Source organism: Balearica regulorum, chromosome 4 (assembly GCF_011004875.1).
Source record: "Balearica regulorum gibbericeps isolate bBalReg1 chromosome 4, bBalReg1.pri, whole genome shotgun sequence".
NCBI lineage: Eukaryota > Metazoa > Chordata > Aves > Gruiformes > Gruidae > Balearica > Balearica regulorum.
This window is the reverse complement of record NC_046187.1, coordinates 80,527,966-80,549,409: the sequence shown is the minus strand read 5'-3', so window position 1 is coordinate 80,549,409 and position 21,444 is coordinate 80,527,966. Positions and strand designations below refer to the sequence as shown.

Sequence of the window (21,444 nt, the reverse complement as noted above, 5' to 3'; positions counted from 1 at the left end):
CCACCGAGGTCTGGGCTCTGGGCCTGTGACCTTGGGGACGGATGCCGGAGGCAAGGCTGTGCCTGGAGGCTATTCCTGCCCCAGTGCGTGACTGAGCTGTGCTGCACAGGGGGACACACAGCTGTGCTGCAGGACACACCTTGGGAGGTTTACTAGGAAAAACGTCATTAGGGAATGAGATCTGTTCCTTTGTCGCCTAGCTGATGAAAAAAAGAGAAACTCCTCTTTCTCTAAAACTTGTTCAGACTTCATTAGCTCAGACAAAAATATACAGACGTTGAGCGAGCCCTGCTAGCACAGACCAAGCCTGCATCTCGTTCTCCCTCCCAGCCCTGTCAGATGGCATCTGTGTAACCCTGCATCCCTCTAAACCAGCAGCACAAATTAGCGGTGGTTTCTCACGCGTCGTTAAAATGTTTCTTGGGGAAGTGCTGGCCTGCTCTGGGCCATCACCTCCCTCCCAGAATGTCATTACGAAGGGTGCTCAGTGCCAGGCTCAAGGTTCCCACCCCGAGCGCTGGTGGCTGCCCTTCAGCCGCGTGCCAGCGGCAGCAGAAAGATCTCCCCATTGCTGAATCCGGCAAGGCTGGGCGGTGGGATCTCTGGAGCGCGTTGGGACCCTTTCCTCAAACCTGGTCCCTGGGGCCAGCTCCTGGGATCCTCGATCCGCCACAGCTTCCTGCTGCTACCAGAAGGTCCAGGGGGGCTGCATCATTTCGTACGTGGGGATGCTGGTGACGTTGACGGGAATGGAGATGACAGCCCAGGGGAGCCCATGCTGCTCCAGGGAGCGTCTGATCATGTACCTGGAAGTATTCACAGATTGGTAGGGGTTGGAAGGGACCTCTGGAGATCATCTAGTCCAACCCTCCTGCTAAAGCAGGTTGCACAGGATCGCACCCAGGTGGGTTTTGAATCTCTCCAGAGGAGGAGACTCCACAACCTCTCTGGGCAGCCTGTCCCAGTGCTCTGTCAACCTCAAAGTGAAGAAGTTTTTCCTCATGTTCAGATGGAACTTCCCGTGTTCCAGTTTGTACCCATTGCCCCTTGTCCTGTCACTGGGCACCACTGAAAAGAGTCTGGCCCAATTCTCTAGACATTTTGATCAGATCGTCTCTCAGTCTTCTCCAGGCTAAGGCGGCCCAGCTCTCTCAGCCTTTCCTCATACGAGAGATGCTCCAGTCCCCTCATCATCCTCGTAGCCCTCAGCTGGCCTCTCTCCAGTAGCTCCCTGTCTTTCTTGAGCTGGGGAGCCCAGAACTGGACACAATATTCCGGACGTGATCTCACCAGGGCAGGGTAGAGGGAGAGGAGAACCTCCCTCGACCTGCTGGCCACGCTCTCCTCTATGCCCCCCAGGACACCATTGGCCTCCTTGGCCACGAGGGCACACTGCTGCTCATGGAGAGCTTGTTGTCCACCAGGACTCCCAGGTCCTCCTCCACAGAGCTGCTTCCCAGCAGGTCAACCCCTAACCTGTACTGGTGCCTGGGGTTGTTCTTCTCTAGGTGCAGGACCCTAAACTTGCCCTTAAAATAAAGGGGTGTCCCTGGTTTGTGGGGACAAGGCTGTCACTTGGCCCTTCCCATGAGATGTTTCACACTTGGGAAGATGACATGGCTCTTGGCCAAGGCACCTACCCGTCCCTGCCCAGCAGGAAGAGCGCGGGGATGTCGGCTGTCCGCCTGGTGCTGTCCTGGATCATCTCGATGTAGAAGCTGTCGTTATCATAGGCGTTATCTGCAATGATCACAGCCCGTCCGCCATGCTCCTGGATGACACGTGTCTTTGACAGGAACGAGCAACCCCTGGGGTAAAGAGTGACAAACCTTTGGTGGCCACAGGCAGATCCTTGGCAGGTACAAAACCTGCAAACGCCAGAGCTTGCCTGGAGATGCCCGAAGCAGGACTGTCTCCCTGGCCCCGTGCCTCCCCCAAACCCTGCTCTTCTCTGAGCCTGTATTTTAGGTACAGGCTGCCCCCACTCTGCCACTTTCTCCTAAGAAAAAATAAAATAAAATAAAATAGGGCTTTTTCCAACTCAGTGCAGGCTGTTTTCTAAGAGACACACCATGAAACGCTCTGGTGTTTCATTTTTCTTGCATACCCACGTGAGGTAAGTCATGGGAAGAAGCTGGAGGTGACAGTAAAATGTGACCATGGCACTGTCGCCCTCTGCCACGCGGGCAGCTCCCCTCCTGTCCAAAGGTCCCCCCAAACAGCTCCCGTGATGCCAGACATACCCCCTCTCCACTAAGGCAATCTGGTCCTGGATGAAGACGCCATTATTCAGCTCTCCGCAGGCTTCGGGGGGATCCGCCGGGACCAGGTGGATCTGGTCGTACCTTGTGTTCTCCGAGGAGACAGGCAGGGGTGAGCGAGGGGGGATCGGAGCTGCTTCCTGTCCCCAGCCCCACTGCGGCCATCCCCGCTGTCCCGTGCCCTGCTCATCTCCATGTGGGGTGTGTTTTTGGGGAGATTTAGGGCTCCTGGTTGCCCCTTTCCAGCCCCTGCAGAGCCATCCTGACCTCACTCAACAGCTTGCCTACATCTTGCTGTCACCGTGGGGAGGGGAAAAGGGGAAACTGAGGCATGACATCATCCATACATACAAGTGCTCCTGGGGAACCTGCACAAGACCAGAAAGTGTCTTCTCCTCCACTCCTCAATGTCCCATGTGCTTCCTAGCAGATCTGCTCCTGCAACCCTATCCCAACCCCGGGTTTATTCAGGGAACGGTCTTACCAAGGGTCATCTCCGCGGTTCCTCACGGGAGCCCAACCAGCCCTCCTGGGCCATGGCTGTGCCTGTCTCAGCCCTCGGAGGAGGCAAGAGCGGGGTGTGTGCTCCCTGAACACACGTGGGGCCAAACTCTCCCTCCAAAAGCCTGCTGAGGCCGAAGGCAGGGACCAATGTGTGCCTCCTTCCTAAGGGATGGCTCACGGAAGAGCAATTAGCTCCATTTTTAGAAAAGGCTTCAAATCACCGGGCCCTGCAATTGAGAAATAGTAGGATGGGGGCGGGGGGGGGAGGCAAGACAAATTAAATTCTTAATACTTACAAACACGCCACCGAAGTCCTTGGCCGGCGTGGCGGTGAAGATGTAGCGGATGTCTCCAGGGCTCAGCACTTGGAAATACAAATACTCGTGGATACGTAAACCTGGGTGTGCATGGAGAGAGGCAGAGAAAACAAAAGGGAAAGTTCCTGAAAAAAAGGGAAAATACCCAACTAGCTGCTCCTGAGTGGCACCACGCTGAAGGGAACGTGCCCTTTGGCAGTGCAGCTCCTGGCCGGGCACAGGGGCAGAGGACCCAAAATGCCAGGTTCAGCCTGGGGTGCTGCGCGAGGAGATGGGAGAAAGGCACTGGGACTGGGGCGCGCTGGGGGAAGGGGAAAATGCAGCCGGATCATGGAGTGGATAGGGGTGACGTGCGCCCGGATCGGGGTGCGCAGACGGGAAATGTGCTTGGACCGATGTGCCCTGAAAAGAAATGCACCTAGAACAGGGTGCTGGATGGGAAAACGTAATGGGGCTGGGGTGCGCGGAGGGGAAATGCACCCAGATTGGGGTGCAGGAGGGGAAATGCAGATGGATTGAAATGCTAGATGGGGAAATGCAATGAAGGTGGGGTGCATGGAGGGGAAATGCAGATGGATTGGGGTGCAGGAGGGGAAATGCAATGAGGCTGGGGTGCATGGAGGGGGAATGCAGACAGATTGGGGTGCAGGAGGGGAAATGCATTCCATCGCGGTGCACGGAGGGGAAATGCAACGGGGCTGAGGTGCAGCGAGGGGAGATGCACCTGAATGGCGGTGCACGGAGGAGAAATGCACCTGGATCGTGATGCAATGGAGGCAAAATGCACCTAGATTGGGGCGCAGGAGGGGAAATGCACCCAGAAGGAGGGGCTGGATGGGGAAATGCAATTAGACCGGGGTGCCCCGAGAGAAAACGCACCCGGATCGCGATGCACGGAGGGGAAATGCACCTGAATCGCAGTGCACGGAGGGGAAATGCACCCGGATCGGGGCGTAGGAGGGGAAACGCAAAGGGGCCGGACTGCGGCGAGGGGAAATGCACCCGCATCGCGGTGCACCGAGGGGAAAGGCAGCCGGGCCGGGGTGTACCGAGGGGAAAGGCAGCCGGACGGGGCAGCGCGGGGTGCCGGGGCCGGGCGGGCCGCTCGCACTCACCGCGGGCCGGGCAGGAGCAGAGGCAGAGGCAGAGCCAGAGCGAGCGGCGGAGCATGGCTGCGCCCAGCGCCGCCAGCCGCCCCGCCCCGCTCGGCCCGCCAGCCGCCCATTGGCGGTGCCTCCGCCCCGCGCCTTCCTATTGGTCGGCGCCGCCATCAATCTCCTGAGAGACGAGGGGAGGGCAGGCGCGGAGGCCTGCGTAGGGCCGGGCGGCGGTCGCTGCGCTCTCGGTCCCTGTCAGCTCGGTGTCCGTTCCCGGGGCGGCGGGGTCTCCGTGTCCCCTCACCGGCCCTGTCAAATAAAGCTCCATCCGCCAGCGCTGCTCGCCTCAGACCGTGTGCCCGCTTCCTCCCCTGGCAAATAGTGAGCCGCCCTCCCGGGCCGGCTTTCACATCCCTGCCTCTCTATGGCTGTTCGAGGGGGGCACCTCGCTGGGGCCGCTCTGTCCGCCCGTACCATAGAGCGCGGCCGGAAGCGGTCGCCTAGCAACACGCGCTTCCCCTCCCGCCCCGGGGAAGCTTCTCGGCGGGCGCGGTGCATTGTGGGGTGGGGCCTGTCGGAGCGGGGTCGGTCGCAGCGAGGAGCGCCGCCGGGATGATGGTGAGTGACCATCCGCCGCCATCCTCGCCGCTGCCGCGCTTCGCTGCCCGAGGACGGCCTGCTCGGCCTCCGTCGCCCCCCCAGGAGCCGTGTTTGGCGGCGGCGTGGCGGGGTCGGTGCGCGTTCGGGCTGGCGGGGCGGGGGAATGGCGGAGGCCGCCGTGCTGCAGAGGCCTGCCGCTACCCGGGGCGTGAGGGGGCAAGTCGGGCCCCGGTTCCCGCCGGAGTCCTGGGCCCGGTCGGGAGGGAGCGGTGCGTGCTGGGAGTTGTAGTCGTGCACCCCGGTGCGTCGTGGCGCTCCGGGAGCCCCGTCCTGCGGCCCCCTCAGCCGCACGGCCCGGCACCCCCCTTCCCCCCGGCTGCGGGTCCCCTGGGGCTCCGGCGCTCCCCAGCTCTGAGCCCCATTGCTGGTGCTCAGGAGCAGGCAGGCTGCGGCACAAAGGCGCTGTGTCTGCCTCTCCCCTGATCTTGGGGACGCCAGGTTTTCTTTTCCGTTGAGATCTCTGCTGTGGTGGGTCTGGAAGAACTCGGTACGTTTTCCTGCACAAAATCTTTCCAGGATTTAGAGAGGCCTGACTGTGGTCCTCACACCCCTCTTCTACTCACACCACCAGCTTTGTCACTCTCTAGTGCAGCAGTCACAGTACACTTTTGCTCTCTGCCCGCAGGTGGTTGTTTAAAACTGGGTGCCTCACAAACTTTGGCTGTGTCTGGACTTTGAGCTTTGCCTGTAAGGCATGTTTGCTTTCTGAAAAAGGCTCTTCTCAGAGCAGCGAGAAGCCCTTGTCTGCTGTGGCCTCTGGTACCCTCTAAGCTGTCTCCAGCAGAGTTTACTGTGAGGCGGGTGTAATCATTTAAACTGCGTTCGTCTGCCGTATTCTCTCTGTGAAAGCGTCTTTCAGCAGTTGCCATCCTTGGGGCAGCTTGGACCTTGATTTGAAGTGTGATGATGTTGTGCCTGTTCTGCTGAACATCTTGTCGTATAATAAAAAATCAGTGATGCGGTTGCAGCGCTCGTGTAGTTCCCTGCCGTCTCGGTAATTGCTGCACGTACTGTCTTCTCCAGTCTAGCATCAAAATTGGAATTTTGCTGAACTTTGTGGAGGAAGCCCGCTTGTTTTGGGGACAGTTGCAGTGCTGTCCCAGAGCGTATACTGGAGACGGTTGGGTGAATTCCAGTTATGCTGTGGGAGACAGAAAGCAGTTAGATTGTGTGAAGGCAGAGGAATTTTAAGCAGGTTGCAGGTTTTGGTTTTGCCTTTTTTTTTGCGATGGCAGCTTCCTGAGCTGTGTGAGGGATTAGCTCCAGGTTGTCTGCAGGCTGTTGGGATCGGAGTAACCATTCTGCTGTGGGTTCTTTCTTCAGCCAACACCGGTTATCCTGCTGAAGGAGGGGACGGACACCTCGCAGGGGATCCCCCAGCTTGTCAGCAACATCAATGCCTGCCAGGTTATCGCAGAAGCCGTGCGCACTACCCTGGGACCTCGGGGCATGGACAAGCTCATTGTGGACGACCGGGGTAAGCACTGGGCAGTGGCCTCTCACAGCCATGTAGAAAAGTCACTCAGAAACAATCTCCAAGTGCAGTTCGTATCTTCGTATCAATTAAACCCAGCATTTGCATATATGCAGACTTCAGCTTCCTTGCTCTACGCTAAGCTGTCACAACAGAGGTTCCGTTTCTGTCTCAGTATTCAATTTAATACCTTGACTCCGGCCTCTGCTGTTGAAGAGAAGATAATTGTCAGACTTACCTGAGGAACTACCTGTTTGCTGCCCACCAGCCTGGGTTAAGGTAGCTGTGGTCTTTGTTGTGAGCTTGGGTACATCCAGGGCTAGTGGGACTAGACACGAGTAGGTCCATACTAGAAAGGAGAAACAGCCTGTCTTGAGCCTGGTCTTCAGCTATCCCTGACCATCTCTATTTATTTATTTTTTAAATGAGGCTCATAGTATGTGTGGAGTTACTCAGCACTTGTTGTGACTGAGTGTGACGTCAGTGGACATTACTGGATTGATTTTTTTGGTGTGATTTAGGGATGAGGCTTGCCCCCTTCTCTAAAAAGACTTGTGTGAAGTCACCAAACAACTGTATTGTTTGTGGGGTTTTTTATTGCTGGTACTGAAGGGTGGGGTGGAAGGGCTTAGTATTAACTTTACATCACTTTTTACAAATAGGAACTGTAATAACTTTTATTAAAAAGCATAATTGGACTTAAATTTACCTAACAGCTAATATGATTTCTAGTCTCATTCTTGATTTCTAGTCTCTTTCTTCACATAAGTGTCAGACTAGAGTATCTGTTTTTATCTGTGTGGGGAGACTGTTGAGAAGTAAGAGGGAAATTAATTAATTTAAAGCCTCTATTAATTGATGTGGACATTGGTGCGGAGACTTGTTCTGCACTCAGACTAACTTCACTTAATCTGCTCCAAAAATGGACTAAAAAGACGCTGTTGATACAGAATGGAGGCACCTTCTGAGACACCCTCTGAAACAGCTGTTCTGGGCTCTCCCTCTGCACAGGGGTGACCCCTTCGCTTTCCTTTTCAGCCGATCAATAGTTGTGTATCTGGCAGTAGGAGTATGTTAAAATACCATGGTGATCACATTTCAAATCACATAGGAGAAAAAAAAGTCATTCGGCCGAAGAAAAATGGCTTTTAAGTGGAGATCTGGGATGAGAGCCTGTGGTTGTTGAGAGATGACAAAATTCACAGTGATGCAGGACTGGGGCTTGACTGGGGAACACTGTAGCGTAATAACGGGTTGGGTCCGTGTTTGACCTGAAAGGTGAGGCTGCGAAGCACAGTGAGACTGACCGGTCTTACTATGGTATTAACATCTCTCTGAGGTCTGAAAAGCTCCCTTACACGTCGAGTGTCCTTTCACAGTGACCAGGGCTTTACTCGTGGCAGTCAAGCTTGACTTCCTTTTCTACATCACTCCTAGGCAAAGCCACTATCTCCAATGATGGTGCCACCATCCTGAAGCTCCTCGATGTTGTCCATCCAGCTGCCAAGACGTTAGTGGACATCGCCAAATCTCAAGATGCGGAGGTAGGAGGGTAACCTGGCTGCACTCCGAAGCATAAAATGCACAGCAGGCTTCCTCTTGCTGGTGGTTCTGTGGAGTTTGCGTTAATGGGTGGGAATAGCTCATGGAGTGCTGACACTTATTCTGGTTTCTTTATTGACACCTTCAATCATGAAATCTGATTTCCTCTGGAAGCCCTTGCATGGTTTTGAAGCTGCTATCACAGCAGCTCTGCAGCGTGTAGATGACACAGAGCGTTTCCTCTCCATGCAGGTTGGTGATGGTACCACGTCTGTAACTCTGCTTGCTGCTGAGTTCCTGAAACAAGTGAAGCCCTACGTGGAGGAAGGCCTCCATCCTCAAATCATCATCCGTGCCTTCCGCACAGCCACGCAGCTGGTAAGGCAGTGCTGCTCATAGCTGAGGGAGGGCTGCGCTGCTGCTGCAGAGCTGAGGGGTGTATTGGGCTCCACCAGAGCGTCTGGGGAGAGCAGTTCTGAGCCGGAAGAGGAAAAATAGCACCCTTCCAGGAGAAATTCAGTAATGAATGGGCGTGGGGAGTGACAGTAGTGATCTCATGATATCTTACTGCAAACATCAGCTGCCTTTTTTGGTGTCAGTGAGCTGTTATTACCAGCTAGTACCTCTTGAGCGCTGTTGCTTCCTTTGGTTTTGCTCCAAGGAAGACTAAGCAGGAAAATTAATTTCCCTTTCTCCTGATCTCTGCTACTCCTTGGTAAACCTTATGTCTTGTGAAGCACGTTGGTCTCGTTAACCTGAACTTTCTCTGGAGGTTAACTCCCTCAACAGCCCTTTGGTTCCCCAGAGCTCTGCTAAATGCAGTGGAGCAGCTCTGAGCCCCTTCCCAATCCTCTTAAACTTAGGTTGGTGTGTTGGAATTACTGTGCTGGAAGGGATGGAATAGCTTAAATGTTTGAAACTTCAGTGACGTTGAAGTAAGGAATAAAAGGTAACATAACATACAAAGAGAAAAGATGGAGATCTGATCAGCTTGTGAACATGAATCATTAATCCAGCTGTTGGCTTGTGTTTTGACAGGCTGTAAACAAGATCAAAGACATTGCTGTTGCAGTGAAGAAGGAAGACAAAGAGTAAGTTTCCCTTGCAGATGACCTGGTTGTGTAGCTGGGCTTCAGTTAGCAGATGTGAGGGCGTTTCTGGCTTCTGCTGTGGCTCTGGCTGAGGTCTTGAGGTCAGGTTGAACAGCTGTGGCCCCACACCAGGGTTATTCTCGAGGTTTTTTGGAATTTCCTGCTCCTCTGGGGGGAGATGTCGTGCTCTCACTTGGGCTGCAGCGAAGTATGTAGGCCAGTGTCTTCCAGTGCACATGGAGGAAGCTAGGTACTAAAATAAGTGGCCTGATTTCATTTTTCAGTGGTGGTGGGGACTTGCACCTTTTGCTGCGATCAGTGGCAGTGTTAAATGCTCAGTGCTTCTCTGAAAATCGGATCACTTGTCAGCTCTTGAATGCATGAAGTTAGATAGCTGATAGCAGTAAGGAAATGATCCCTTCAACTGAAGTGAGAATACTAGAGTTGGTTTTCTCCTTGGGTTTTAAGCTCTTGTCTACTTGATCTGACTTTACTAATACCTGCAGTAAAGTTTTGCGTTGAACTGCATAACCATCTTAAGTAAACTGAATTGAGTGGTATCCTTTCTGCCATCCTGTGATGCAAAATACAGTAGTTCTCATGGTCAGCAGTAACTGGGGTGATAGAGCCGGGGAGTTGGGTCCGTATTTCCCTGATGTCTCTTGCATCATCCACTCTGTTACAGCATACACTTCCTGAGTCAATCCCTCTAAAGGTGGTACATCCTCTAAAATGTTAAAAAACTTCTTACTGCCTTTGGATGAAGGAGAGGATGCTGAGCCCTGCTGTTTTGCTCAGGCCTGATGTGTCTAAAAGCCAACCAACCTAGTCAGTGCTAGTCTGATGCTCAGGCTCTAAAAGGGAGAATCCAATCTATCAGAGTGGATTAATCGTACCAGGCACAATGTTTAGTGAGCTTGCTTTGTTTTTTCTTTGTTGCAGTGAGCAGAGAAGCTTGCTGGAGAAGTGTGCGGCCACAGCCCTGAGCTCTAAGCTGATCTCCCAGAGCAAGGAGTTTTTCTCCAAGATGGTCGTAGATGCTGTCATGATGTTAGATGACTTGTTACAACTCAAAATGATTGGAATAAAGAAGGTGCAAGGAGGTGCTTTGGAAGTAAGTTCTGTCGGAGCCTGTCCTGAAAGGATAGGAGACAGCGATCACAGCTCCTTTGACGGCTTGACTCTAGCAGAAACGCAACCCAGCTTGATAATGCCTGTTTGAGAATTACCAAAGTGAAACAAAGCTGTTGATGTGAGGAAAAAGCGTAGCAAGCAGGGCTGAATTTCTTTTCTGTAGGTAGAGAATCTGTTTTATTGAGCAAACACACCCTTATCTTGCTGACCTCTGCAGCAAATGTTGTTACTGATACAAATTCCATTTATATCTCTACAAATAATGACTTTTTTTTTTTTTGTGGGAAGTCTTCATTACCTCTGGAACCAAAAGTCATACAGTCCTGGTTGTACACATGAGTACCAAGTCGGGGGAAAAATGCAAAGGAAACACTGTGAAGGAGCCGATCTAGTGGTGGGCAGGGCAGGCGGGCTGCATGGTTTATGCTGCGTGGTTTATACCGCGGTGCTGGAATACCTGTCGTGTACAGGGCTGCATGCAGGGGTGTGGTAGGGAGTTGTTCTTGGGCTGTGGGACAGCTGGCGTGTCCGTGCTCTCTCCTGCCTGTATCCTGGGTGGGTTTGGCCTGTCGCTTGGGACCTTTCTGCTGAAAAGGAAAGCCCGCCACAGTCTCTGTGAATTATTATTCTGTGGCTGTTACTGTCTGTAAACGCTCTGCGTGAGCATTTTCATTGAGAAGAGACAGTATAATTATGCCATTATCTTGCCCAGACAACTAATTTAGTGAATGAGGAACATTTCAGCATCTGTTTTTGTGGTGTCTGGGCGTACTGGTATTCTGAGGCTTGCAGAAATTGGTCCCCTGGGGAGGGTGGTGTCTCCCATTCTGGATCAAAGCGTCTTTCCCTACTCCGTATTGTTTTGCCCTTGTATTCTGCTGTCAGACTCTTTGGAGACCTGTACCAGGATGGGGCAAATAATTTAGCGTGCTACTTCTCAGGGTTTGTTTGTGAGGGATCCAGGGTCATCACGTCAGCTAGAGCAGAGAAAGTCTGTGCCTCCCCTAGCTTAGGAGGGACGAGGATCCTCTGGGCTTCAGTGGTGGGGCAGAGGCAAGTCTGCAGTGTGTGGTTAGATGCTGGTGGGGTAGGAGATTTAGATGCTGATTTCTGTCCCTGCCATGAAGTCAAGAAGTTCACTTAAGGGGGCAGTGTTGGGTAGGGCCTTCCTGCTGCAGAACAATCCCGGAGGTGGTGATGGAGCTTGGAAAAAAACAAACCAGGCAAAAAAAAAAACCCCTCGAGTGTAGGGCTGTGGATGAGAAGTATCCATCTTCAAAGGGTAGAAATGGGAAAGACATCAGAGAGAGAACAGATTGCTCCATCCCTTGATGTTGAGATTGCATGTAGCACCTTTTGCTGTGGCTTCTTGAGGGGTAGAAAGGAAGTGATAGAAGCTGATTTTGTGAACAGAGAAAAAAAAATATTTCCTGCTTATTTTCTCTAAAAGTGGGTTAACCAAAGGAGACAGCTGTTGGTGAATGCATTGTAAATGAGGACTCTGAAAGCAGGGAGTCTCCTGTGGGAGTTATTAACCCTGTTGAGAAAACCTTGGGAGGCTGAGCCTAACACAAATCCCTGTCTTCAAGGACTCTCAGCTGGTGGCCGGAGTTGCCTTTAAGAAGACGTTCTCTTACGCTGGGTTTGAAATGCAGCCCAAGAAGTATCAGTCTCCCAGGATCGCCTTGCTGAATGTGGAGCTGGAGCTCAAAGCCGAGAAGGACAATGCTGAAGTCAGAGTAAACACGGTGGAGGTAAGAGCCAAAAGCGGGGCCTGTCCTGCTTCCTCATGCCCGCAAGATGTGGCGGCTGCCTGAGAGCCAGTGGGATAAATGAAATTGCCTTCTGCACATCCTTCCCCCTCCCTGAAAATAGCTGGTGGGTTAGGCTGACCCGTTTGGGAGAAGTGTATGGCAGACTTTGAATTCCAGCAGGTTTAGGGCATGTTTCTGCTCGACTGTTGTGCCTCAGCTATGCCGTAAGTCATCAGCTGTGTGGTGACTTCTTTACGCCTAGACAAGTGGCCTTCCGGGGAAAGCTTAAAGCAGTGCTTCAAATGCTGAAAGACCTTCTGCATATTTAAGCAGACAAGGGAGCCATTCAAACAGCAGTTCTCTTTCGTAAAGGTATTTTAGCAAGATGGAAACACGGTTGTTCTCTGACACCTTGGAAAGTACCGCAATATTGCGTGCATTTGGTTCCTGCGTAATTGTGGTAAATAAAGATCTCCGGGTGCTTTGCTGCTGGGGTCTTGGCCCCAGTGCGATCTCAGTAATTGTTTCCTTAAAGTTCCCCTTTGCTACGGTGAACACGATGGCCTTTTCTGTTGTAGCTGGCTGCTGTGTGCGGTGTTGCTGTGTGCTGTGGTAAGCCATCTGGCCGTGTTTCACTGACAGCTAGAACACAGCAGGCTTGTGTGTGTGGCTTGTCAAGCCTGGGTGCACTGGTAAAGCGTGAGGTTTCTCAGGATCTGTGTTTTTTCCTCTGTGATAGATACTGCACGTTTCTCCACCCCAACATCCATGCACAGTTCTGTAAACACCTCTCAGACATTGGTATAATCCCTTCTTCCTCCTTGTGCTCTCTTCTTAAGCTGTCACTGCCACTCTGTCAGTTCATCCAGCCCCTTTATCGACTTAGTTTTGCTGCTGGAAGCATTTTAACAGACATGGCTCTTTGGCATAAAATGGGGTGACCTAAAATCACCTATGAGTCTTGGAAAGCAGTTGCCTGCCAGGGCTGCACAGAGCAGCATCACTGCTGCCTTTGTTTTAGAAGAGCTCTCCCTTTGCAGGTGCTGCGGGATGACTTTTGCAATCCTTTGTAACCTGAGCGCTTCCCCCTTTCTCTCTCGTCCCTGCTAGGATTACCAGGCCATTGTGGATGCTGAGTGGAACATCTTGTATGACAAACTAGACAAAATCCACAAGTCAGGAGCCAAAGTCGTCCTGTCCAAACTTCCTATTGGTGATGTGGCTACTCAGTACTTTGCAGACAGAGACATGTTTTGTGCTGGTCGTGTCCCGGAAGAAGATCTCAAGCGAACTATGATGGTGAGCTGCCTTGTTTCAGAATAAAGACTTCTGATTTATTTTTAACAATGCCAGGCTGGTCATTCCCCAAACAGGGCAGCACTTGCTGACTGAACACACCGTTCCTTACAAAGATGTAAAATTAAAATGGCCTAACTTTTGCCAAGTGTGGTTATTGGGTAAAGTCGCCATATACCGATAAAGCCATTCCTTGATGGAATGAACAGTCGCATGCTAATTGCATTTGTGCTGCTGTTTTGTTTCGCTGGTGGTGTTATATATTAGGGTCTGTATGTTGCATCGGTAGAGGTTTATTTTCCCTAGTTCTTGCCTCTCCACTGTGAGTGGTTTTTTTTTCCCTAAGCTTTCTTTTGGTAGCTGCTGGACTCTGGAGTCTGTGAGTCAGCACTTAGAAGCAGCGTAATCTTATTTTGCTGTCGAGGATTATTTCTGATGTTGGTAGCCTGCCTAGATGCACGAGATGAGAGGAGGGTAGAAGGGTTTTTTCCTGAATTTGGCCTGCAGGGTGGTTTTGCGTCAGCTAAAAGGCTGGGCTGTCTCTGAAGAGCGGGAACCTGCTGGGCAAATTCGAGTTGTTTGTCAGCGTTGGTCATGCCGCGCTTTATCTCCTTCCCGTGCAGGCGTGCGGCGGTTCCATTCAGACCAGTGTCAACGCCCTGTCGGATGATGTTCTGGGCCAATGCGAACTCTTTGAGGAGACTCAGATTGGAGGAGAGAGGTAAGGTCACCAGCCGTCAGCCTGTAGTCCTGTGTAAGCGCTCTAATGTTAGTTTGCAAAGTTAGGGCCTGAGCGTTGGCAGGTTTGAGCATCTCTTGTGAAAACAAGATCATGTTATTGCTGCTTTTTACGAGGCTGAGGGAGGGGGCAGCGGTAAGCTTTCTTCTATCTCTTGCCTTTTTTATATGCTTTTAAAAATACATATTTATTCCCCGATGAAAGCATAGTGGTATTCTTTTATTCGTAGCTTAAAAGCAGCACCTTTTGGGGAATATTGTGGCGCTTGTCTGATATCCCACAGTGACACTTTTATTACCGGTGCAAATGAAGCTGGGTGCTATATAATGGGGTTCTTCCCATCGCTAGAGGAGAGATCCTCTTTGGGGCTGTCTGCTAACATCTGCTGTCTTCCTGCCAAGTGAAAACAAGAGCCCTAGCAACAGGAAGAGAGTGGATTTTCCTGGGTCAGCTTGAATTTCACTTGTATATTGCCTTGCTCTGCTCCTTCTTAGCTTGAGATCTGATAAGGGCACTGCGTAGGGTGAAGCAGTTGCAGTCCTGCGTCTGCCTTGTAAAGAGCTCTGTTCCTGTACTGGTGTGTTGGCGCAAAGCCTGTTCAGCAGTAGCACTACTTCTCCGTCACCTTAACCCTTCTTGTGTTGTGCCTGGCAGGTATAACTTCTTCACAGGCTGCCCGAAGGCAAAGACTTGCACAATAATCCTGCGAGGGGGCGCAGAGCAGTTTATGGAGGAGACGGAGCGGTCCCTGCACGATGCCATCATGATAGTCAGGAGAGCAATCAAAGTAAGGGCCAGGGGAGATACCTCCCTGCTGGGTTGGCACTGGGTTGCTGATTGAACCTGGCACCGCTGTAACTCTTTCTAGAAACCTTTTCACACACCAGCATTTGGCTGAGGTCTCTTGGGAGAGATCGGGAGCTCTCAGCTGGTAGAGTGGAGCACGCAGACGGGCAGAACTGATTGATTAACTCAAGTGCTGTTCCATGGCCAAAGCAGTGCTGTCTCTGCAGCGTTGTCAAATGCTTTTCAGGCATGCCTGGTTTTTGCCTTCTCTTTAGTACGGTCGTAACTTGTGCTTGCTGGGTCGTGGTGGGTTCTGTAAACACCCCCATCCTAAAGGGAACACAAGATTTTGGGTGCGTTGGGTAGATCTTCATTGGATTTCAACAGCAGGGTTGATCTCACGTGCATGTCGGCGCCTGTTAAAGCCACTCGTTCACTCTCTTGGTGACCAGTCTGAGGGGTCGCTGTCCCCTGGCTGTGAAGGAGCACTAGGAGAGAAGCCTGAGCCACGTGTGAATGTGAGCTCTGCTTGTGGAGTTGCTGGTCCCGTGTGATAGATGCTGCCTAACTGCGGGGGTTTCTGGGTTATGCATAATAACGTGTTAATGTGGTAGTTTCTGGTTAAAAACAGCTTTGAGGCTGAGTGCCCTGAGGGGATGGGAAGAAGCATGTCAAGATTTTTGAAACTGTTTTGCTTTCAGAAAGAACATCCTGGTCTCCCTACTGAAGCAAATAGGGAGGGGGGAAAAAAATAGCAGAACTTGGCTGCTAAGTGCTGCTGCAAATATCTTCAGTTTTGAATGTTTTACAGAAGCAAGGGAAACTTTCCCAGCACAAGGGGGCTGTGGTCTGCTGTCCCTCCCCTGGTACAGCATCCCCAAACCGCCCCTTTATCTCGCACATAGCTGGAAAGAGCTGCTGGCAGCTGCCCCTGGAGGTTCTGGACCTGTTTCTGGAGCTCCCAGGGATGGCAGCAGCCTGGGCTCCAGTTCCCTTGGGTCTGGTGTGTTGGCATCACCCTGCCATGCCACACTTCCAGGAAAGGAGACTTTCCTCCTCTCCCCCTTCCTGGAACAAGACTGAAGTTTCATCTTTTCTTTCAGAATGACTCGGTTGTTGCTGGTGGTGGTGCGATAGAGATGGAGCTTTCCAAATACCTCCGGGACTATTCCAGGACCATTCCAGGCAAGCAGCAGCTGCTGATCGGTGCTTACGCTAAAGCCCTTGAGATCATTCCCCGCCAGCTCTGCGACAACGCTGGTTTTGATGCCACCAACATACTGAACAAGCTCCGAGCCAAGCATGCACAGGTGGGTGCCCACCTCTGACCTGAGGGCCGTTGGGGAGAACCAGGAGTGTGAGAGATTTCTTTCTTGCTTTTTTTTTTTTCTTAAGCCTGCTGGATCTGGTGTAATTCAACTAAGCCTATGTTAGGCTTGTGTCCTCTTTGATTAAATGCCGTGTTTTGTTTTCAGATCAAGTGTGGGCTTGGTGCGGGTTTCTATAAAAGGAAATGATCTGTTTTCCCTTTGATCATAGCTGTCGGGTGACTTTTAGAGCTGGGAGTTTTGATTTGCTTTTTAAAAATGCATCATTTGTCAGGAAGGAGGCTTCTATATTAAACATTAAAGTAATTAGAGTATAGAAGTTGGCCGAGCCCTGTGTTTTCCAGAGGAGCTGCCGACGGCAGGTCCTGATCGCTTGCAATCATTTCGGATCTCGCGGAGTGTGCGCATGCATGCGCACGCAGTCCTAATTCAGGCAGTTAGAGGTTGCTCCTTCTCTCGGAAGCAGCTGCTGCTTTGTGGGGTCACTCCCACCGTGTTTCATCCCGCTGATGACTCTGGGGCTAGGGGGAATGCCCTGAAATGAGTGGCTGTGTCTTGGGCTGCAAAAACTGGGGCTGTGGGTAGGGGAGTGAGATGGCAGCAGAGTGGCAGTCAGTCCCGAGGCTTCTACAGCCTCTTTATGAGGCTTTGCTGACACTGTTTGCTGACAACAAAGCCTTTTTGGGTTTTTTTTTCCTTTGCGTTTCCCTCAAATATTCTTCCTTCGTACAGCAAGGTTCGGTCTCTGCCTCTCCCTTAACGTTTGCGTGTCTTCGCTTCCCAGTGCGCTGGCCCCCAAGTCCTGAGCAGCCCTATAACGAGACCCTCTTCCCTCCTCTCTCCCGCCAGGGAGGCATGTGGTACGGCGTGGACGTGAACAACGAGGACATCGCCGATAATTTCGAGGCCTGCGTGTGGGAGCCGGCCATCGTGCGCATCAATGCGCTGACGGCGGCCTCCGAGGCCGCCTGCCTCATCGTCTCCGTGGACGAAACCATCAAGAATCCTCGTTCCACCGTGGATGCCGCGCCCGGCGGACGGGGCCGGGGTCGAGGGAGACCCCACAACCACTGAGATCCCGCTCCGCGTCAGCATTATGACAGGGGCTGGCGTTCTCCTCCAATGTGCAAAGTGAAAAAGAATTGATTTCTAGCTTAATTAACGGGCCGTTTACCAGATGGTCATTGAGGCCTTTCAGGCAACCACTGGCCTTGTTTAATTAGAGTCAAATCTTGGCCTCAGCAGTGGCAGCCTCCTGCGAGACGCCCTGCCCCAACGTTTCCTACACAGCACTGATCCCCTTAGGCTTGCCTCATCCTTCCGCTTGGAAGCCGCGTTGAGCAGAGCCCTCTTCAACACTGGCAGGTAGTGCAGTGAACGTGTGGGGTTTGTTCGTATTTATACTCTTTTTTTTTTTTTTTTTTTTTAATTTTCTTTTTTGCTGGGGGTTTTGAACCCAGGCTCAAACAATAAAAAGATGACTGTTTCAGTGGCAAACTGGGGTGTTCCTCTTCTCTGCTGCATGCTTCATTCTGCAGGGTGGTAGCTCGTGGTTAGAGTTAAAAGGTTAACCTTTCAAACTTTTTTTGCCCCGTTTAAAAGCAGGTGCCGTGCTGGGAAGCAGGACTGACTCCCAGCGCATCCTAGTTCCCTCTGCTTCCAAGACAGATCACTCCCGTGCTTGTTATCTCCAGTATTGCTCAGTGACATTTCTACTTGCTTCATAGGCCATTTCAATCTTGTCTTTTGCTTCGTGAAAGGTGGTTCAGGACAGAAGCTGTGTCCAATGTGGCCGGGGCTGGAGAGGGGCTGTGGGGCTGGTGGTGCCTCGGGGCTGGGTCCTGGTGCTCGGGGCATCTCTGCAGGAAAATTCTCTTGGGGAGATTTGGGTCTGGTAGGGGGAAAGTGTTAATGGAAGAGAGCGGAAGAGATTTGGTTATCCCTGGTATTGACCCTTTGAGATGTCATGTAATTGGGCAAGTTGATGGTGCGTTACACCACACAATGTGGTGTTTCTGCCCTGTTCCAAGCGCTGTCGTGCGCCGGCCCCGTTCGTGGCACCCGCCGCCTCCCATAACGTGACCCTCGTGGCTGTGCGTCTTGGCCAAAGTGTGTTTTGGCAGCGTGCGAGCAGCTGTACTGACAAGTGAACACTTAGAGCTCCTGTGTAATCTTTTCAGCGTTTCTTTGCAGCAGTGCTTCAAGATGAATGCTCCCGAGAGAAAACAGCCCTGCAGCCTGGGAGGGGTAGAAGCAGGACCAGTGGGGGCTGATCCCTGTCCCTCTGCCCCAGATCCTGGGGACTGAGGGTGTTTCTCTCCCGCAGCAGGGAGCCGGAGGGATGTGGTTCCTCCTGCCGGGCTCACACAGTGTGGTCCCTTCTCCCTGCCCCCAGGGCTGCCTCACACTGCCCGGCCTGCTGGGGCTCGGGAAGCTCAGTGCCCAGCTCTTGCCCTGACACTCCAACCCCTCACTCCCCTTCCTGACTGCAGGGTGGCAGAGTCATCCTCCACCTACCTGGGCTGGTTTCTCCACCAACAATTACCTTTTTTTTTTTTTTTTTTTTTTTTCTTCCAGGACTGTTCAGAAATCATTATTACTTTCTTTTTTTTTTTTTTTTTTTCAGCAAAGAACTAGTACAAAAATGTTCAACCTCAACTCTTGTGGGGATGGCCCTCCCTTTGCCCACCGCTCCCTCTGGCCTCGCAGCATCCTGAGCTGCCAAATGCTCCCATGCAGCCCAGACCCGGGGCAGGCTGATCCCCCAACACTGTCCCCGTACCCCACTTTGTGCCCCATGGGGCTGGACCAACGGAGACCGTGGGCCCTGCAACTCCTGTGCCTGCTGGGAGAGGGAGGCGGGATGCTTCCAGTCAGCCCCAGACACCAACTGGTCTTACTGGTTTGGTGCTGGAGCTGGCCAGCACTGCCCTTGGTTTGATGTGTTTCCTCAGGAGAGTGAAAACCCCACCTCAATCTCAAGAGTCTTTATTCAACACTGAATCATAAAATAGCTCTTTACACGTTTTGTTTTGGGGTTTGTTTTTTTTTTTTTTTTTTTGTAATTCTTTAAATACACATTGTTTACACTCGGCAAAGTTTCAAAGCAACAACATCAAAGTGCATCTACAGGTGATAGTACCAACCAAAGTGCTAAACCCACGGTCTCCCACGGCTGAGGGGCAGCAGCCGCCCCGTTGCCCGCTCTCTCGTTGTACCCTGCTGCTGCCACCCCCCCATTTTGGGCTGCACCCCTATCCCCGCTGCTCCCCCCCCAGCGCAGCATCCGCTGGCAGGTTCAGCATTGAGGACCCGGTTTAGCATCAAGGGACCGTGGGGCAGGGCGGGAAAAGGGATGTTTGGTTCTCCAGACACTGGCACATCGCTGCGAAAGACTAAAATAGACCTAAATTTATATAGATTTAAAAAAATAACTTAGGAGGCAAACTCGCTACCTTTCGGGAGGGGGGAGGTCGCTGTACAGGGCCCCTCGGAAATTGCTCACTGGGGGCTGAGCTTCCGCTGGAGCAAACGCCGCTGTGAAGTGCTTTCGGGAAACAATTGCAATTGATTCCTGTATATATATATATATATTTCTCTCCCCCCGGGGAGCACATCCTCTGATTATCTCTAAGCAAGTGTGCGTTACCGCGCTCGCTTCCCAAAAGCCCTCCCGCACCATTGCACCCGCTTGTCCCCGGCCCCAGCCTGCCTCGTCCCCCTTCCACGGGGCTCAATCCCGAGGCTGGATCAGAAAATCCCATTTTTCCTGCTTTCAGGCAGTTTTCCCTCCTCTCCCTGCTGCCGCACACCAGGGAAGGATGTGCAGCAGCTTTTCCTCGGGGCAGGAGGGACCGTTTCACCCGCCGCGGGGATTATTTTACCTCCCACCGATGGGGAAGGTCGTGCATCGCCACCGCTCGCCTTGCAAAAACACCCCGCGATGCTTCGGTCACAAACCATCTCTGGTTGCAAAAATCTCCCCACTCCCTGTTTGGTGGTTTTTTTGTTTTTTTTTTTTTTAAAAGCATTTTGTCATTTGGCACGGATTCCCAAATGCTTTCTCTCCACCCGAACCTGCAGGTTTTCAACCCAAAATGAGAGGCTGAAGCGATGTGCCAGCTCCTGGGGTGGGCTCCTCTTAAAAGCCGAGAGAAAGTGATGTTCAACTGCTTTAAGAGCCTTTATCAACGCTTCTCATGGGGATTTTTGTTCTGTTTTAACCAATTTCAAGAGCCTTTTGGAGGATCCAAACAAGCTGTCCAAGACCCAGCTGTGGTTGTGCCTGGGGTGGCAGCTGGGACCGTGACACACGGCGAGAGGTGGGATAGTTTTTTTTAACCTCTCTGTTTGATAAAGAGGTTTAAAAATCTTGGATGGAGCCGATCTGGGGGTTCCCATTTTCCTCGAGACCTTACAGCCCTGCCCCCCCCCCCAAGCTGGGGACACAGGGATGGAGGCAGGAGGAGGCAGCCGGTCCCCGGAGCATCCCCGGCACCTGAGGACTCGGAGTGATGGATGACGAGCAAAATCCAACACGCAAGGGAGACAGAAAAACACGGATTTGGGATAAATTTGGCCTCCGAGCTGGCTTTGCTGGTGTTGTTCCTCTTGAGATCCCTGATGAGCACCCAAATTCAAGAGAAGAGGAATGTCACGAGCGTTGGCCGTGGGGAAACTTTGGGCAAACTCACTAGAAAAGGAATAAATCCCCCCAAAACTGGTCCTGCAGGACCCAGGTCTGGCAGGAAGCGGCAGCACCGTCCATCCAGCCCCTGCCAGGTCTGGCCATCACCATGACCCTGAACGAAAAGCTCCTCGCTGCTGATGCTCGTGCCGGGTTGGGCGGCTGTGCCCTGGCTTTTGCTGGGGATTGTCATTGCAGAGCCCCGCTGGGGCTTCTCTAGGGTCTAGTATGGGGTTGAGCTCATGCTGCAGCTGTCCCTTCCCTACCAGCACCTGTGTGATTTCAAGGCTTTCCCAGGCGATTTGGTATTTCTGTGCATCTCCATCGTTTGCAGAGGAAATGGGGTTGAAACCCTACGACCAACGTGGTGAATCCTACGGCCACGGGCAGCGTTGCCTGAGCATCCCGTAGGGATGGGGGGTGGGCGATGGGGGTTCATGGAGGAGCGAACGGGGCCACGTGCTGGCGGGATGGGGAGGGAAAGCAGCAGGGAAGCCATCAATATGACATTTCAGCAGAAGAAATGCAGAGCCGTTAATGAGCTCGTTGCCATTAACAACTTAGGCAATTAGGAGCCACTGGGAGGGCCAGGGAGACGAAGGGCTCTCATTACCACCAAGCCTGTGTCACTGTGTCAGCCACCTTCATCCCCAACCAAGGAGGAGGAGGAGGAGGACGAGACCTGTCCAAGCCCAGGCAAAATGGGGGAAAAAACCCACTTTCCATCTTCCAATCCTTGAACCTGCTCAAGCTTTTGTGTCATCATAGGATTTT

At 52.3% G+C, this 21,444-nt stretch overlaps 2 protein-coding genes across 2 annotated transcripts; one reads left to right on the top strand and one right to left on the bottom strand.

Moving 5' to 3' along the window:
• Positions 1-225: 225 nt before the first annotated feature.
• On the bottom strand, positions 226-4,328 carry PRADC1 (protease associated domain containing 1). Its single transcript, XM_075752839.1, has 5 exons — positions 4,198-4,328; positions 3,062-3,162; positions 2,244-2,353; positions 1,641-1,808; positions 226-806 (listed from the first exon to the last, which is right to left on the bottom strand). The coding sequence occupies exons 1-5, from the start codon at positions 4,250-4,252 to the stop codon at positions 686-688; spliced, it is 555 nt and encodes a 184-aa protein (XP_075608954.1). The 5' UTR covers positions 4,253-4,328; the 3' UTR covers positions 226-685.
• Positions 4,329-4,683: 355 nt separating this feature from the next.
• CCT7 (chaperonin containing TCP1 subunit 7) lies at positions 4,684-17,480 on the top strand. The gene is made up of 12 exons (XM_075752838.1): positions 4,684-4,797; positions 6,163-6,316; positions 7,751-7,857; positions 8,108-8,233; positions 8,894-8,946; positions 9,889-10,060; positions 11,670-11,834; positions 12,945-13,133; positions 13,754-13,851; positions 14,524-14,656; positions 15,759-15,965; positions 16,833-17,480. Exons 1-12 carry the CDS (start codon positions 4,792-4,794, stop codon positions 17,055-17,057), a joined length of 1,635 nt encoding a protein of 544 aa, XP_075608953.1. The 5' UTR covers positions 4,684-4,791; the 3' UTR covers positions 17,058-17,480.
• Positions 17,481-21,444: the final 3,964 nt, after the last annotated feature.